The 16,247-nt window shown below is 59.4% G+C and overlaps 1 protein-coding gene across 1 annotated transcript in view; it reads left to right on the top strand.

The window, feature by feature from the left end:
* The window catches only part of COL6A3 (collagen type VI alpha 3 chain), a 70,577-nt gene that overhangs the window by 37,879 nt on the left and 16,451 nt on the right, over nucleotides 1–16,247 (top strand). Inside the window, exons 15-34 of the mRNA XM_024564201.3 lie at nucleotides 1,346–1,438; nucleotides 1,967–2,020; nucleotides 2,832–2,903; nucleotides 3,629–3,655; nucleotides 3,761–3,805; nucleotides 3,922–3,975; nucleotides 4,422–4,484; nucleotides 5,072–5,137; nucleotides 5,590–5,643; nucleotides 7,872–7,907; nucleotides 8,521–8,583; nucleotides 9,297–9,359; nucleotides 10,609–10,671; nucleotides 11,511–11,573; nucleotides 12,922–12,972; nucleotides 13,157–13,192; nucleotides 13,637–13,699; nucleotides 14,720–14,782; nucleotides 16,022–16,054; nucleotides 16,137–16,173. Coding sequence (XP_024419969.2) covers nucleotides 1,346–1,438; nucleotides 1,967–2,020; nucleotides 2,832–2,903; nucleotides 3,629–3,655; nucleotides 3,761–3,805; nucleotides 3,922–3,975; nucleotides 4,422–4,484; nucleotides 5,072–5,137; nucleotides 5,590–5,643; nucleotides 7,872–7,907; nucleotides 8,521–8,583; nucleotides 9,297–9,359; nucleotides 10,609–10,671; nucleotides 11,511–11,573; nucleotides 12,922–12,972; nucleotides 13,157–13,192; nucleotides 13,637–13,699; nucleotides 14,720–14,782; nucleotides 16,022–16,054; nucleotides 16,137–16,173 — 1,099 coding nt within the window. The remainder of the gene's footprint in view (nucleotides 1–1,345; nucleotides 1,439–1,966; nucleotides 2,021–2,831; nucleotides 2,904–3,628; nucleotides 3,656–3,760; nucleotides 3,806–3,921; nucleotides 3,976–4,421; nucleotides 4,485–5,071; nucleotides 5,138–5,589; nucleotides 5,644–7,871; nucleotides 7,908–8,520; nucleotides 8,584–9,296; nucleotides 9,360–10,608; nucleotides 10,672–11,510; nucleotides 11,574–12,921; nucleotides 12,973–13,156; nucleotides 13,193–13,636; nucleotides 13,700–14,719; nucleotides 14,783–16,021; nucleotides 16,055–16,136; nucleotides 16,174–16,247) is intronic.

Genomic DNA, 16,247 nt, shown 5'->3' with positions numbered 1-16,247 from the left:
CAAATTGATGTTTCTTTCTCTCGCTGTCTTTTTCCCTCCCTTTCCCTCTATCTTAAGAATAAATAAATAAAACCTTTAAAAACGTATAATGAAATCAGCGATCACCTGGTGACGGGGGAGAGGCTGCTGGGTGGGTGAATTAACCCATGGAATACATGTGGGACCTGCCTTGTTGCCCTAACATGTGTGAGTCCTGGACAGGAAGAGATCCAGAGCGAGAGTCAGTGAGCTGGGACACGTGTCCCCAGGTGTGCTGATGTTTTGGCCTCAGCATCCCCTCTGCTCCCTTTGATAGAGGTCTTTTCATTCATGAGATTGCTGGTTTGAGACCGACCCTTCCCGAACAGAAACCATGTCCACGGCCTCAGAGAGCCGGCATGAGGCGAACGAGAATGTGCAGGGAAAGGAAAGACCATTTCTGGGTGGAGAAGGGGTGCTGATGCCTTCTCTTCCAGTTTCCTTTGAGCAGGTGAAGGTGCCCCTGGGCTTGCTCCCCCTCCAGAGTTCAGCCTCTCTCAGCGGGAGGGTTGGGAGTGGGGGTGGGGCTTTCGGGAGATGTGGGCTGAGCGGTCCACTCTGAGGCCCTCCAGGGACCACAGTGGGCCACCGGATGGACTGAGTATGCCCTGCCTCCTCTCTGTGGCCTCCCAGCACCGGAACCAGGGTTTTGAAAACCGGCTGGAGGGACGTGTGGTTAGGCGGTGAACCTGGGATACGGGAGGAAGGGCAAGCTCTGGGAAGCTCTCTGCCAGAAAACATACCTGACCGCCACGAGTTTAGCAGGTGGAGGTGTAGTTTGGGGCAGCTTCCCCATGCTGGGGCGGGAAGGGTGTGTGAGGGCCGCAGAGGCTGGTGACCCGGCTGGTGGTGCTGTAGCTGGGAGGCAGGGACCTCGGGGTCTGCCCCACACCAGGCCTCCTCCAGGCCGGTGCCCAGGTCCCCGGCCCTGACCCCGGGCCTTCGATTTGAAACCTCCTTCTGTTCTGACCTTCGGCCATTTGTTCATTAGGTTTTGCTCTTTGGAGCTTAAAAGTACATAAAGTACGCTTCACGTTTGAAACTTGAGTATCTGTGCTGGAAAGTTCTAGAGATAAGGCCCAACCTGAGGGGACATTGTGAACAAGGTTTATTTTACTTTGCTCTTGGTCTCCCATTAGTGACTGACCGCCCCGCCCCCCCCCAGCCCCCGACAGTGAAGCCAGGAAGCCGGTCTCTGAGCGAATGCCACGCCGGGGTGACTTCTCTCCCTGTGGGATCCACACAGCTCAGGCCTCGCCCTGTAGGGCCCGCCTGTGCTGTTTGGGCAGGCCCATTGAGACTCCAACGTGCTGTTACAATTTGGCAGGACAACGTCGCGGAGAAAGCGTGCTGCGGGGTGCCCTGCAAGTGCTCCGGACAGAGGGGAGACCGCGGGCCCATCGGCAGCATCGGGCCGAAGGTACGGCGGCTGCACCCTTTCCTTACGCCCGAGGCTCGGGCTCCGAAGTCTGTCATCACCTTGGCTGGAGAGGGAGAAGGGGGAGGAGGGGCCCCCAGGCTGTAGGACAGAGGATCGGAGGATTGGACGAGTGTCCACATACCCGCTCCCATCCCCCAGTCCCGGGGGCGAGGGGGTCTCGCTGTTCCCTGACCCACTGGCTCTGCGTGTTACAAAAGCAAGTTAAAACCAGCGGGCATCTCTGACCACTCACTGAGGACGGACGGTCCCCAGGGGCGCTTGGCATCTGCCTCGGACAGGAAACAGCCAGGATTTTGTGACAGATCAGGGGCCTTAAAGGGACTGACAGAAAGAACAATCGCACCAAAACAACGAGTGGGGAACTGGGCAGTTCAAGGGGACAGCTAAAGCCACACTAAACTCGAGCGCCGCTCTGCCTCACGCGGGGGTCAGGGGGACGCTTCGATACGGAGCAAAACCCTCCAGCACCCCGCGGATTTACCCAGGAACCCACGTGCTTTGTTTTAGGGCATTTCTGGAGAAGACGGCTACCGAGGTTACCCCGGTGACGAGGGCGGACCCGTAAGTGAAGTTGCTTATTCCCGAAATTGTCACTCCCTCCTTGTTCTGTGCCGGGACCGAATGGTGGGGTTCCCAGTCCCTCCGTTTCTGCGGCCTTTCCCGCTGGGAAGCACTGAGGGGTAACTTCCTCAGCAACGCTGTCGGACTGCGACGTGATGGAAAGCAGTGGGGCTTCCCTCCCTCTGTGTCTCAGGGAAGGGCCACTGCGCCTGAGGCCCGGGGTCACCACGTCCGGCTCTGCACAGTCAGATCCCCAAGCACAGATGGGAGGCAGTGGGAGTGGGGTGCCGGGGCCCTCATCAGGCTGTGATCGGGTCACGCCCTTCAGGGGAAGTCTCCCAGGGAAGATTTGGATGGTCAAGAGCCTCGGGGTCCAGTTGAGGGTGGGCAGAGCCTTCTGGAAGCGGTCCCAGGGACAGACGTGGCCAGAGAGGCTTTGAGACACTAGAAGAAGGCCCAGCCTGGGATTCCGGGGCCCCTTGGGAGTAGGCGAGGTCACAGGCTCCCAGCCTCACTGGAGAGCTGGGGATGCGGGCCCACACAGAGCGGTCAGGCCGAGCGTTCTCCGCGGGGGCCTGCCCACCTGGGCCCCCCGGCGGCAACTTCTGCACCACAGACCCACCCGGTGTCCTCCCCCCCGGGATGCTGTGCCCTGGGCCTCAGGGGCAGGGATGCTGGGGCCCTGTCGGCTCAGTCAGCCGCCCTGGCAGTAAATCGGCTTCCTAAGGCGCGCCTTTCACAGAGCTGCGGACCCTGTGGGGACTGAGGACCAGGAGCCCCACCTTGTAAAACAGCTTTGTCTCCCTGACAGGGTGAGCGGGGCCCTCCCGGCGTGAATGGCACCCAAGGCTTCCAGGGCTGCCCCGGCCAGAGAGGAATAAAGGTACTGTGTGGGGGCCGCCACACGCGGCAGGGCCACAGCCCTGGGTGGCGGGCCGAGGGGCAGCGGCACCTGCAGAAGTCCTGGTTCCTCCCCGTGTGTCCTGGGGGAGGATAGGGCGGGGGCCCTCTGCTGGGAGGGCGGCCACAGCTGGGGGCCCAAGAGTGCAGGCCATGCTGGGAAGGGAACCTGAGGGGCAGAAATAGTTTCCTGTGGAAACAGGGAGCCTCTGGGAACCTGTCACGAGGACAGACAGGTGTGGGCCAGGTTAGAGGGAAGGCCAGTGCCCGTGGCTTCAGCCCGGGACCCCAAGAGGAGCCATGGAGGTGGGGGTGCAAGATGGAGGCAGAGACCGCTGCACCCACTGGTCCTCTGCAGGAAATACTTGGATTCAAGGGCTGACGAACTGTCTCCTCCACTGGCTGAAGTTAAAGAGCAGGCGCTGAAGGCAGGGCCACTGTCCTGCCTGTCACAGAGGGACCTTGGAGCCCTGACCCTGGCTTTCAGGCCCCTTTCCCAGAAAGCAAAAACCACCCAAGGGCTTAGGCCCAGGAGAATTAGCTTTGTCACCTCCCTGAGATGGTGAGACAGCAATCCAAACAAATGCATCTCTAATAGTGAATTCTCAGCTGCCGTGGCTTTCGGCTGGGTGTGGGGCAGCGCCGTGCTGCAGCTGAGGGTCTGGCTTCCAGAATGGAGATAATGTTTCCCTTTCCCTTCCTTTCTAGGGATCTCGTGGGTTCCCAGGAGAGAAGGTACGGAGCCTGGTTTTCTTTTTACATTGAAACTTGCGCGGAATTTCTCCCTGCCCCTCTGCCCGAAGGACTCCGACACTCACCCCTGTGTCCTGCCCCTCACAGGGTGAACTAGGGGAAATCGGACTAGACGGTCTTGACGGCGAAGACGTAAGTAAACTGGAGTGCTGAGTCCCGGGCGCCTTGGTCCCCAAGATTCCCGGGATGGTGCTCAGTCTTCGGTAGCGACTGTGCCAGGAATGACGTTTCGCCCTTGTCTTCGGCAGGGAGACAAGGGGTTGCCTGGTCTTTCCGGAGAGGCTGGGAGTCCTGGGAGAAGGGTAGGTGCACGTCCACATTTGCTGTGAGGGAAAACCTGTCCCCGGTTCCTCTTGGGGCTATTTCTTTCACTTATGTGTTAACTCCGCTTCCTCCAAGCAGCCTTCTCTGATCTCCTCTGGGGGTGCCTCCTGGGCGTCCCCTACGTCTGTGGGCAGCTGCAACAGGTGATGTTACAGAGTCTCGTTGGAGACTGTGCCCCACAGTGCAGGGACTGAGGCTGTTGTGTTGTAAATAAACTGCAGTGTGTGTACAGGGTAGGCCCCGGTAAGCACCCGTGGACGCCCTGAACCGAGCAGGAAGTAATTTTATCCTCATGGCAAGTGAGCAAATGCGTAACATCGGTCTATTTAAGATTTATGAACTGAAGAGTGATTTTCAGGGTGAGGCAAAAAAAAAATTACAATTCTCTTTCATGTTTAGTCTCCACTTGCATTTTTTTGTTCAGGGTGACAAAGGACCTAGGGGAACCAAAGGAGAAAGAGGAACCGTTGGAATCCGAGGTGACCCGGTGAGAATTCCTCATGGACAATCGGAGACCCGAGTCTGTGGGAAGAGAGGGTTGAAAGGGAGAATTTTACTTTCCACGTGGCTTTAAAACGTGCTGATAAAGTACATGGTTAATCTGTTTCCGTTGGTTTTGGGGTGGCTGGCCATATGTTTGCTGCCTAGCTGTAGGGGTACGTGTTTGCAAGCCCTGTCCTACGGACACCTGAGAAGGTTCTGTAAAATGTGGTCTCCAGACACTTTAACCCAGCCGGATGGGGTGGTCAGGAAAAATATGCGTGAGGATGTGGATGCGAGGCTCTGCGGCAGTCCCTCCAGAAACATCCCAGGCAGATGGCATCCACCCCCTTCACTGCACCTGATGTGGGTGCTCAAAAATCCTTCGCCCCAGGGAGGACGGTGCCCGGGCTCCCTCTTGCCTCGTCCCGGCCTGGAGGACAGGAGGCCGGCCCGGGGATGGTCGGTCATTTTCTCACGGGCTTCACAGAGCCGGAGGCGAGATAAGCTGCAAACACCTTCCCTTCCCTAAAGCAAACTTCAGTTTCTTCCCCTGCCGGCGTGGCTCATTCCCCTGACCTGTGTCGTTTTCAGGGTGACTCGGGACGGGACAGCCAGCAGAAAGGACTCAAGGGGGAAACCGGGGACTTCGGGTCCATGGTATGATGCTCCTCGTTGCCAGGCTCCCTGTGTGGGGTGGGCCAAGGAGACAAAACTCACGCTGGCTCGTCCCCAGCCCCGAGGCCGAGGAGGTGGCCTCCAAGGCTGTGGATGTGGGAGGTCGGAAGGAGGCAGAGGGTCCCCTGAATCTGAGGGCGTGTCCCCGTGCAGGAAGTCTCTGCCAGGGAACGGAAACAGCCCTTCCAAGGGGGGCTTCTCCTTGGCGGAACTGGGGCCCCTTAGACATTTGCAGACACAGTGCTTGTGCAGCCCAGGCTGGCGCCCATGGGACTGCACCCCAGCAGGACTGCACCCCAGCGGGACCCACCCACACAGTGCCCGGCTGCCCTGGGTGTCCATCCTGCACCCCGCGGTGTCTTGGGCAATATTGCCGGGTTAGACATTCTTCTCTGCAGCTGAGAATCTCACGCGGGTTTTCTCTCCTGCACCAGGGTCTCCCTGGGAGAGACGGGGTGCCTGGCAGCCCTGGGGAGCGCGGGAAGGACGTGAGTACCTCCGGGGGCTGAGGGGGCTCTGCGTGACGTTAGCGCCATTGAAATGCCAAACACTGTGTGGGGCAGTTACTCAGCGACATCCCGTGAGGGAACTTCAGGGAATTTCGGAAATTGTTGTCACTCAAATCTGGCTGCTTAGGTCTCCAGCTCTTTTCCTTTGCTCTGTGCTCCCTTTCCCTCCCTCCCCCGGACCTATTTCCCTGCCCTGCCCCAAACATGCTGAGCCGACGCTTTTCAAAGTCCTATCTTTACTGCCTCTGAAAATGTGGCCAGGCTTCTTCTCACGAAATACGTAACAACTCCAAATGAAAGGCGACCCCGGGGGAGTGAGGGAATCGGCAGGAAGGCAGATGGGGTCGCTCATCGTTACTGGGTGTGTAACTGTTTCCTGTTGCGCGCGCTGCGGGGACTCAGGCGATGAAACCAGATTCCGGTTTTCTAGCGATGGCATCTCGCGGTGGCTTCTTAAGACGGTGCAGAAATGTCAGCTGCAGAATAGCTGGCTGCATGCCTAACCTTTGCGTCCCGTCGAGGAGTTAGTACCCGATTCCAAAGGCTCGCGCGAGTCGTCTGCCGGCTCCCAGGGCCCGGGGGCGCTCAGAGCACGAGCCGGTAGCGGGTGGTCGGTGCCCGGGGAGGAGGGGTCCGGGATCGGCAATCCTCAGGTGCCATTCAGGATGCTGTGGGTGCCCGGGGCAGGTCTCTGCTCCGACACTGGCTGGGGCTGTGCAGCCATTTCCCCCGTGACCGTGACATTTTAAGGGGTGAGCCGCTGGCGGGTTGGGAGGGAGCCTGCCGACGTGAGGGCTTTTAGAAGAAACGACTCTCCTTCGCAATCAGAGGACACGCTGTGGGCATCATTTTGCTTTTAAAATCCAGAAGAAAACTTACTATCTGAAAACGCCCTCAGAAGCTTTGAATATCATTCTTGAATAATGCCGCCCAGCTTTGGAACGAAAAGGCGCCGCGGAGGAACCCCACTGTTAGAGCGGCCGCCTCACTCAGTCCGTGGGCCGGGCCGGACTTGTTTTCGTGAGATACAGCCGCGCGCACCATTCGTTCGGATTCAGTGCACGCGTGGGTTTGAATTCGATACAGCCGAGGGCTCCTGTGGCCTCCGTTGCCTCCTTTGCTGCAGGGGGAGCCCTGTGGCACGGCGCCCTCCTTCCCTGGGCCCTCGCTGGGCCAGCTCCCCCTTCTGCGGGGCTCCCTCCCCCCCCCCACCCCCGGCAGGGCCCCCACGGGCTGCCTTTGGCCCGAGCAATGGATCCCCGAGCGCCGGTGGCCTCTGGCCGTGCTGAGGCTGTCCCCTTTGGGAGGCACCAGCTAGATGGTCACTCTGTAGAGGAGTGACCTGGCCCCGCCCCTCCCCTACTTGTCCATGTGCCATCCATGGAAGGAGGCCACAGTCTTCCCTTAAAGAAGCGGCCAGTCAGCGGAAAGTAGCAAAATGGTCACTCCAGGAGGTCCTTGGGCTGGCCCGTTGGGAGTAAGATGACGGTCCTTGGGTTGACGCAGCAGAGGGCTGGCCTGGTCACCACTGGCTGTGACCGGCCCCAGAACCCCAGCCCCTAACCTTGCGGAGATACACCCAGGACGTTCCCGCGGCCCCGCCCCGCCCCTCCCCTCCCACTGGAGAGGAAACACCCGGCGTGGGAACTCTGCTTGGGAACTCAGAGTGACTTACTGGGCGACCCCAGAGGTGCGAAGGAGGAGTCGTGTCTGGAGCGTGGGCAGGAGGCGTTGCCCAGACTTGAGCGCAGACCCAGCGCCCTGGGCCATCAGGGTCACAGCCGTGCTCTTGGACACTCCGTGGACGGAGGATGTGTTACTTTTGGCGGCCGGACTCGGAGAGTCTGGGGCCCCTTCCGTTCGGTGGAGCGCATCCCACCAGTGACTGCTCTCACTGGCGGGAGAATGGGAGGGCGCTGACACCCCCTTCGCATTTCTCCCTGGGAACTCCAACTGGGCAGCCAGGAGTCGTTGTTTGACTTGGCAGGTTGGGAGCGGCCCTGGCAACTTCCATCTCGGTGGTGGAGGGGGCGCGTGGAGGCGAACCTTCCCGAGACCAGGCGGGAAGGAGGGTGTGGTTTTGTGTGCGAGTCCTCGGGGCTGATGGGGCCTGGCACACAGCGCGTGGCAGAGGAATGTGAGCGTCAGGTCACACAGAGTCCCCGGGCTCCGTCCTGGCTCCCCTCACTGTGCGCCTTCTTCCGCAGGGCGGCTATGGCCGGAGGGGCCCAGTAGGAACTAAGGTAAGCCTCCCAGTTGGCTCCTCTCCTCTGTCATCTCAGTGTGGCTAGATGTGGGCTCTCAGGGACTGTCCTGTGCCCACCGCCCACACGCGGAGACCTCCTCTCTCCTTCACCGCCAAGGCTGGTGGGTCAGCCAGCAGCTACCACTTTTCCTGTGGCCTTCAACTTGGCCTCTTCTAATGGACTTGTGACGATGATTAACCGTGGGGACCTGGGGGGCGGGGGTGAAGGGGAAAAGATGGAGGGGGCAGTTCTGGGGCACCCTTGTCCACGATGTACCCACTTCTCTGGTCATTGGCAAGTCACAGTGTCGCGGTGTCTCGGGCTCCTTGCCCATGAAGTGCAGGTCTGGGTCCCCAGACGTCCTTATTTCCCAAAGCCACATTGAGGAAAAGGGGAGGCCAGGGTGGGCAGTGATTGTAACAGCGCACAAGGACAGCTGGCGTCACCTGTTGGGTGTGTCACCCTGGGGCTGCCGGGTCCATGGCTTCCAACCCCCTCGTAGGGCTGGGGTTGCTGCCCAGTCCCCTCGTCCCACGTGATCGTGGACCAGAGAGTCTACGCTGGTGTGACCCACCCCGACCCCTCCCTGCATCTCCTCCCTTCTTTCTAGGGCAACAAAGGTGACCCCGGCCAGCCGGGTGCCGCAGGGGAGCAGGGGACCAGAGGTGCACAGGTCAGTACCCGGCGTGCCCTGAGCCACCTCACAGAGGCTGTTGCATGTTGTTAAGTGGAGGTGACAGTTCACTTCACAAGCGGAGCACGGGTCGCCTCAGTTAAAGGGAACAGCGCAGGGGCATCTTGTACATTCCCAGGGGTGCATGGGTGTCCCCTCCTCTAGTTTCACAACGTTCTCAGATCCCCAGAGGAGACCCTGTGCCCGTGATGTCGTTGGTCCTCGAGTCCCCACCCCAGCTCCTGGGGACACTCATTTCCCTCCTGCCTTTATGGATCTGCCTCCTTCTGGACATTCCGTAGAGACGGGGTCGTTCAGCAGGCGGCCTCTGGGCCTGGCTCCCTTCCCTTCGCACCGCGTTGTGGGGTGAGGCGGGGCGCCTCTCCTCGGCCGAGTAAATCCCACGGCACGGTGGGCCCCAGCTTCCCGACCTGCTCGTCGGTGAGGGGGCACGCAGGTGGTTCCTGCCTTTTGGCGATTGCGACTGTTCCTGCTGGGGACGTCTCAGACACATGTGCGTTTTTTAAAAGTGACGTCCCCTCCGTGGCCCAGGCTGGCTGCCGTTCCCACGGCAGACACCGGAGTGTGGCCCCAGGGGACCCCTTTGGCAGCTTTAGGGAGGCTCTGGGCTCCGTGAAGGTGCACATGTCATCCTGGGCTTCCTCCTGGAGCGTCAGCTCGACACCACACTGACCTGAGCCTTTCCCCACCAGGGAGTAGCGGGCCCCACGGGTCCCCCGGGCCAGATCGGCGAACAAGGCATTCCTGGACCCCGGGTGAGTTCCCTTCATCCCCCACTCTGCGTGGCTACACCGGCAGCACAGGGCCTGAGTGGGCTGAGACTTGTGATGGGTGTCGCCGAGGACCGACCTTCCCCTAGCCCGACTCGTTGGTGACACCAACACGGGGACAGCCTCAGTCTCCGAGGCCACCTATGTGAGGACATGAGAGCCCTCCCTCTCGGGGCTCCAACGGCCTCAGGTGCAGTGCCGTCCCCTCCCAGCAGCGGCCAGCCGGGCTCTGGCCAGGTCGGAGGGATGTGCCTCGTCTCCGAGGTCTCCGCATGGGGCCGAGTGGACCCCGGATCTACTGACAGTCTCAGGGGTGACAGATTGTTTCATAATCTACCCCTGGGGGTTGGCTCTGAGGTTCGATAGTTTGCGTAAGGGGTTCCCTGTCCTCACCGTCACACAGAAGATGGTCCTTGAACCTGCTGTGACTGCAGAATTCCACACGTCTCGGCTGTGAGTGACGGGGGCAGACCTGTGTCCCGGCCGAGCTGGGCCAGGTGTCCCGCGCACCTGCTGGCCCTAGTGAACAATGGGATAGTGTGGGGCCCGTCCTACCACTTGTTACGGAAAATGACAAGGACCAGCACCTGGCAGGGGACTGGCCTGATGCCACCTGTCGGCACAAACAGGCTTTGCGGTGGAAGTGGGAACCCAGTGACAGCCTTGGTCCACTCAGAAAGTCCTCCCCAGTTTGAAACCTGATAAAGACCTATTTTGAACATTTAGTTCAGCTCCGATTAACCAAGAACTTAAGATGGAATAGGGAGGAGGCCGAGCTCTTGAAACAGTGACCAGCAGGCACAGAGAGCTGCTGCCGCCTGGCCTCTATTCGTGGGGCTCGTTCCCGGGCCCCACAGGCTGTTCTGCGTGTGGGGACCCAGGTTCCCTCACTCACCCAGCAGAGCAGAGCACACCGGTCCCCACACCTGTGAAGCCAGGTCTCACTGTGGAGGTGTGGACAAGACCCCCCTAAAATGTGGGTGTTCTCTAGTTAGGGGCTCAGGGTAGGGAGGGACGCTGGGAACTGCATCGTGGGACATCCGCGTGCTGGCTGAGAGTCACGCAGGGTCGTACAGGCCACACGCGTTTGCCTTGGGGTGTGTGGTGCCGCATGTGACTCTGAGCCCTGCTGCTCCGCCCCGACCTCCGGGGCGTGGGGAGGGAAGCCGGGGACAGACACCGGGGCCCGGAGGGTGGACATACTGTCACTGACGCTGCTCTCCTCTCGTCCCAGGGGAGCGGAGGGCCCGCCGGTGCTCCTGGAGAACGGGGCAGAAATGGTCCCCTGGGAAAAAAGGTTGGTTTTGACAAAGGAGGAGCCTGTTCCCTGAGGCCAGGCCTGGCCAGCCTGCTGGTGGCCTCTCCCGCGTTTGCCTGCCCACTTGCTTCGCTGGCACATCCCTTCGCAACCCCTCCGGTCTTTCCCACCCCAGCCTCCCCTGTTGAGAGCTGGCTTGGCTGGTGGGGTCCCCGTCCCCACCTGAAGGGAACGCACGGCTTGTGCTCACAGGCCTGGCCTCGTGGCCGGGACCCGGCAGCAGCTGTGGCTCGTCTGATCTGCTCCCGCCGTGGCACGTGACCATGGTTTCACGTCCTTGTGTCTGTCCGATCAGACACAAGGGGTCCCCTAGTGTATCTGGCAGGGCACTCAGCTGCTCTGCTGGCCGTGCTTAGCTAACCCTGCGCCCTGACCATTTTGGATGCCGGCAACTTATTATACAAAGGTTCTCCGGCAGCCTGCTCTCTATAAACCTCGAGAAAAACCACAGTTTATCCTAGCCAGTCTGAAAGGCCAGTGTCTTCTCAGTGAAAGAAATGCGTTCCTGGGAATCCAGAATTTTCCCTGGGGTTGGGCTTTCCTGCTGAATTCAGTGCCCACCAACTCTCTCGGCTTCTTGCCTGCCCCCCTCTCTCCCCTGTCAGCGTGTTCACATGCCACGTTCATGAAAAGAACACACGAGCCTCCCTGGCTTCTCCGCCAGGGCTCCACACAGGAACTTGCAGTTGGAGAAATCATTTTTATCGAAATCTAAACGGGGAAGTTGGCGGTGGCGTCACCTAGAACGCTGGGGCTTGGAGTCACGTTTCCAACCGGTCTGGAGCCTCGGGTGTCTCAGCCTTTTTTCTCGTGTGCAGGGCGAGCCTGGAGAGCCAGGACCAAAGGGAGGACTCGGGAGTGCGGGTCCCCGTGGGGAGACGGTAAGATCAACACACGTCGCTGACTCTTTGCTGAACCGTTCAGGAAGCGGGGGGGCTGGGGCCTTGTGCTGGGCCCGCCTTTCTCATTGCAGACGCGGTTAGGTCCCAGGAGAGCTGACTTAACCATCGTTTCTCCTGTCACTGGGGACGTGATTGAAAATGGGGAAACCAAATAAATGTTATGATCAGTTTTGCGTCATGGGGCGGGGTCGGGGGTAAAGACTTTTTTCTGCATTTCCGGGGCGTGTGAGCGTGCTGGCCTGCTGAAGCCGAACCAGGTTGCGTTCCGGTGCACACAAGCACACAGCTTTTCCGCAAAGGGACGGCGTCGGGCTGGGTGAGCACTCAGTCCCGGTCGAAACCGCGCCCTCGGAAGGAGACATCCCAGGAATAGAAACGATTCCCTTGTTAACCTGTGTTTTAAAGAACTGTTGTTCCAAGTAATTAACTGCTCACTGACGGTACTCCTGTGGGACGTGTTCCTGTGTAAGAAGTAGAAATCTACAAAACATTGGGAATTTTTCAAAAATAAGTCAGGATACCTAAAAACTATAGAAACTGAGCAGGTTGACCTGACTTATGACCCTGAAACGTTTACATGTTTTCCTTGTGTGTAACTTCTCTACGGCTAACGGAAGTTTAAAAACATCCGTTTCTGTTACTCTTAGTTTCAGAAGCAAAGGGAAAAAATACCGAACTGCCTGATTCCGTTTCCATACCCCTGGGGGCAATGGCTCCTTTGCTGTTGACGCCCCCTTAAATCTGTAAACCAACTAAGTAACAGGTTGCGTGTTTTAGAGATATTCCCATAGTTCTTCTGCCTCTTTTGAAGTAACGGTGTCCCATTCCGCAAGCCCCCATGAGGAAGGGACAGGGACAGATCTGAGTGTCCTGAGAGGGGGCGTTTGGAAAGAGGGCAGTCTAGTGGCACGGCCTGGGAGGAGGGGGCGGGACATTGGGAGGGGCGTCTGAGCAAGTGTTTTTGCTCTGGAGTGGAGTCAAAGACTCATAGACGGACAGGCAAGGCGGCCTTCACGAATCCTTCGCACTCTGCGATTCCCAGGCCCAGCGAGTCTCTGACTCCACCTCCGAGCACTGTCTGCACCCACAGCTGGTCCCAGTCTTCAAATTAGCGGCACCTCTTGCTGAAAGGCCCTTTCCAGACCGGGCTCTGACAGCCTTGCTCTTGTTTGCACGTGGAGGATGGGGGAGGGACCCTTCCCGGAGCTGCAGCTAGATCTGGGGGCATTTCAGGGACCCCAGGACCCTCTTCCCGGGGCTTTAGACAGAGGTGGGCATGGTGCGCCCGGCATGGTGACCTGCAGTAATGCTGTTTTTCCACAATCAGGGGGAGGATGGCCGAGACGGGGTCGGCGGCGAAGGGCGCAAAGGCAAAAAAGTATGTACTTCTGACAGGTGGTATTTTTACAGAACCGTTTCTCGAAGTTTTATTGGGACATAGTGCATTTTTTCTCTTGATGACCATAGACAGGCTGAGACTGCATCTTTTCTGTTCAAGAATAATTTGTTTTAGATGAGTTTAAATTGAGACTAAACGTTAGTCATTTATTTATCTCTTACAGGGAGAAAGAGGGTTTCCCGGACACCCGGGTCCAAAGGTAAACAGCCCCCTGGTGGGAAAACACCCCGCTGTCCCTGGGCCACAAACAGAGCATCCTGGCTCTCATCCTGGGTCAGCCGCTTGTGAACCGAGCGGCCTTGGGAGTCCCCAGCCCCCACCCTCTCTCTGTGGTACTCCCTCGTCTGTCCAGTGGAGGTGACAACAGGCACTTGTCCGGGGCTTGTGAGGACGAAATGAGACGGCCCCGAGACAGAACCCTTAGTCAGCCTTACAACGCTGCTGCTACGTGGGGTTGTCTTCATTGGCTCAGTAAGCCGAGGCTGCATCTGCCAAAGACGTATGCGCACTAGTGACCCAGTGGGAGGGCTCATCGAAGTGAGCCGCTTGGCTGCCCTGGGAAGTGTGGTCCAGGCGCCCCAGGGACCCTCGGCTGGACGTCCCGTTCCAGAGCTTCATGTGCTGTTTGCTGGTTCTCTTCCAGGGTGTCCCCGGCGAACCAGGAGCAGAGGGACCACCGGGACCCAAAGGCATCAGGGGCCGAAGGGTAAGCGAGCCAGTGCCGGGTGTGCGGCGGGAATGAGGACCCGTGGGAGGGTGGTCGACCCAGACGCCTCCCCTGCTCCTGTGGACACTCTCCTTCCTCAGCCGCCGCCTGGCCCTGGACAGCACTGGGCGGAAGGAAAGGACCCCTGAGCCGAAGACCGGTGTCTTCAGGCCCCCTCGGTTGTGTCTGTGTTCTCCCCATTGGGGGTAGGCCCCGCGAGCCCATTCCTCTAACACGTCTCCAGCAAGGGTCACCCGTCCATGGTCCACTCACAGCATGGGGGGACTCAAGTCCCAGAACCAGTCACGTTAGAAGTCTGTGTGGTCAGATTGGGCCTTGCCCACTGACGGCGAAGCAGCACCGTTTCACCGGTCACATGCTTGCTCATGAGGGTCCTGGGCTGGGAGGCCGGCCAGGCCGAGGCCGCCTGCGCCCGCCCCACCCGCCGGGACCCCTCTTCCTTTCGCTGCTCGGGGTCTGCGCGTTCTCCTCCGGGATGTTCACTCGTTGTTTCAAGATGGCGCGAGTCTTGAATTAGCGAACGGTGCTCTGGATGCGTGTAATGGTTTCTAACGGTTATTTTGAGCCTGAACTGTCGTTCAGCTCACGGTAACTGTCCTGTTGCTTTGCTCAGTGAAGACGGGCAAATTGGTTCAGTTACTGCTTAAGATGGGGTTTGCAAACATTGGGTGGGCTGTCCACGCCAAACAGTGGTCTCGCTAGTGGTCAGTCACTGACTTCCTGGGCACTCACGGATGGTGTCGTCAGTGGGTCTCAGGCAAGCACCTGTCCCACCTCGACCTTCCAGAGAACCTGGTGTGGGGAGACACCCATCAGCTCTGTGAAAGCCTCTTGTCCTTGCGTTTGAACCTGGAGACGCCAGGATCCTCGAAAGGGAGGGCTTTCCGGCGGGGGTGGGGGACGTTGCACCTGCTCACCGTTGCCACCCTTCCCAACTGCGGGGGTTGCGACTCCCCTCCTTCCGCCACAGTTGAGCGATGCTGGTTCTGCCCCTTGCAGGGAAATTCGGGACCTCCGGGGGCGATCGGACAGAAGGGAGACCCCGGTTACCCAGGGCCGTCTGTGAGTATCTACCCCTTCCGGTCAAGCTGCCCGTGGGCTGGACGCTCTGCAGTCCCCGAGAACCTTCCACCACCCCCTTCCCACTAGGGCGGGGTGTGGCATTCTTGCCGTCATCCTTTGCTTGTTCGCTTGTTCGCTTGTTCAACCGCCTTCCTTCTGGTACCATGGTGGGGGAGACAGCTCCTCAGCGCGCTGCGTTCCACACCTGGGGCAGGTTGCGATTTGCTTCTACAGTTTCCTGGTGCAGCTTCTTAGTTCGAGGCTCGGGTGGGGGACAAACAAAAGAATACATCGAAACGCCTCGATGGCACCCTGTGAGAAGACCCTAATTACGCCAGACCCCATTTTGGGGAATGCTTCCTTTGGCCTGTAAATGGCCCCCCTCCACCCCCAGCCCCCAAACAAGTTCCTGATTCAAGGTCCGAACCCATTCGTTACCCGGCTGTGGGGAGCCAGGAGGGCACCCCTCTGCCCCCCTTCCCTGAAACCTCCCCCAGACCTCCCCATTGCTAACCTCCATGTTTTCTTGCTTGAATTTCTCCCTGTGCTCTTATACCTTTCTCCCTGTGTCTCCCTGTACCTTGAAACCGATGAGGTTCGCAGCAGGATGAGAACTTACTGACGGGAAGTCACGCCTAGAAAAGGGGTTATGGGACGAGGTGGGGTGGACCTGTCTGGTGTTCAAACGACTGAGGTGTTTGATGGGAGGTCCTTCACCAGTGCCTGGGCAGGCCAGGTGGGCGGGAGCAGCCTTATGGAAAGACGGTGGGGCCCACGAGGCGACTGCTTGCCCGTCGGGGTGCATCCCTCCTGGGTGAGCTGCCAAGGGCAGCTGAGGGTCCCTCCCCGAGCAGAATCCACCGGGGTACTTCAGACCTGGAGTGATGGGCAGTGTGATGACTTTGCACTGTCTTCTGGGAACGGGGGGTTTGAACCAGCAGGCGAGAGGAGAGAGTCGTGTGGGACTCAGGCTCAGGTGTGTGGTTTAGGTGGGTTGGTTAGTGACGAGCATCCAGGGTTTCGGGGGCGGAGCTCTTCTCCTCCCAGGGAGTCCCGTTTTGTCCTGGAAGTCTCTCTCCTCTGCTCTTGGAGCAGTAAAGTCAAATTTATAGGGAGAGTCTGAGTGCCACCCAGGCCAGCCAAGGTCCACCTCGGCTTCCTCCGTCCCCTTTCTGTGGGCCGAGGCCTGTCCCTCACTCCCGCATCCCGCGCATCAGCCTCTCCTTCCTTGTTTTTCAGGGTCCCAAAGGCAACAGAGGAGACGCGATCGATGTAAGTCGGGTGTGCGCAGCGTGAATCTGTGCCCGTGGGCCCGCGTCGGCTGTGCTCACGCCCCCTTTCTTTCCTTTCGCAGAAGTGCGCCCTTGTCCAGAGCATCAAGGACAAATGCCGTGAGTGCACGACTTTCTCTGCCGGCGGCCCTTTTTGTTTTTGCACGCGAGGGCCTCCCGCGGTGGGTGCCACT

Source organism: Desmodus rotundus, chromosome 2, assembly GCF_022682495.2.
Source record: "Desmodus rotundus isolate HL8 chromosome 2, HLdesRot8A.1, whole genome shotgun sequence".
In the NCBI taxonomy this organism is placed as follows: Eukaryota; Metazoa; Chordata; class Mammalia; order Chiroptera; family Phyllostomidae; genus Desmodus; species Desmodus rotundus.
The sequence above is the reverse complement of the archived record's forward strand: the minus strand, read 5'-3'. Positions and strand labels throughout refer to the sequence as shown.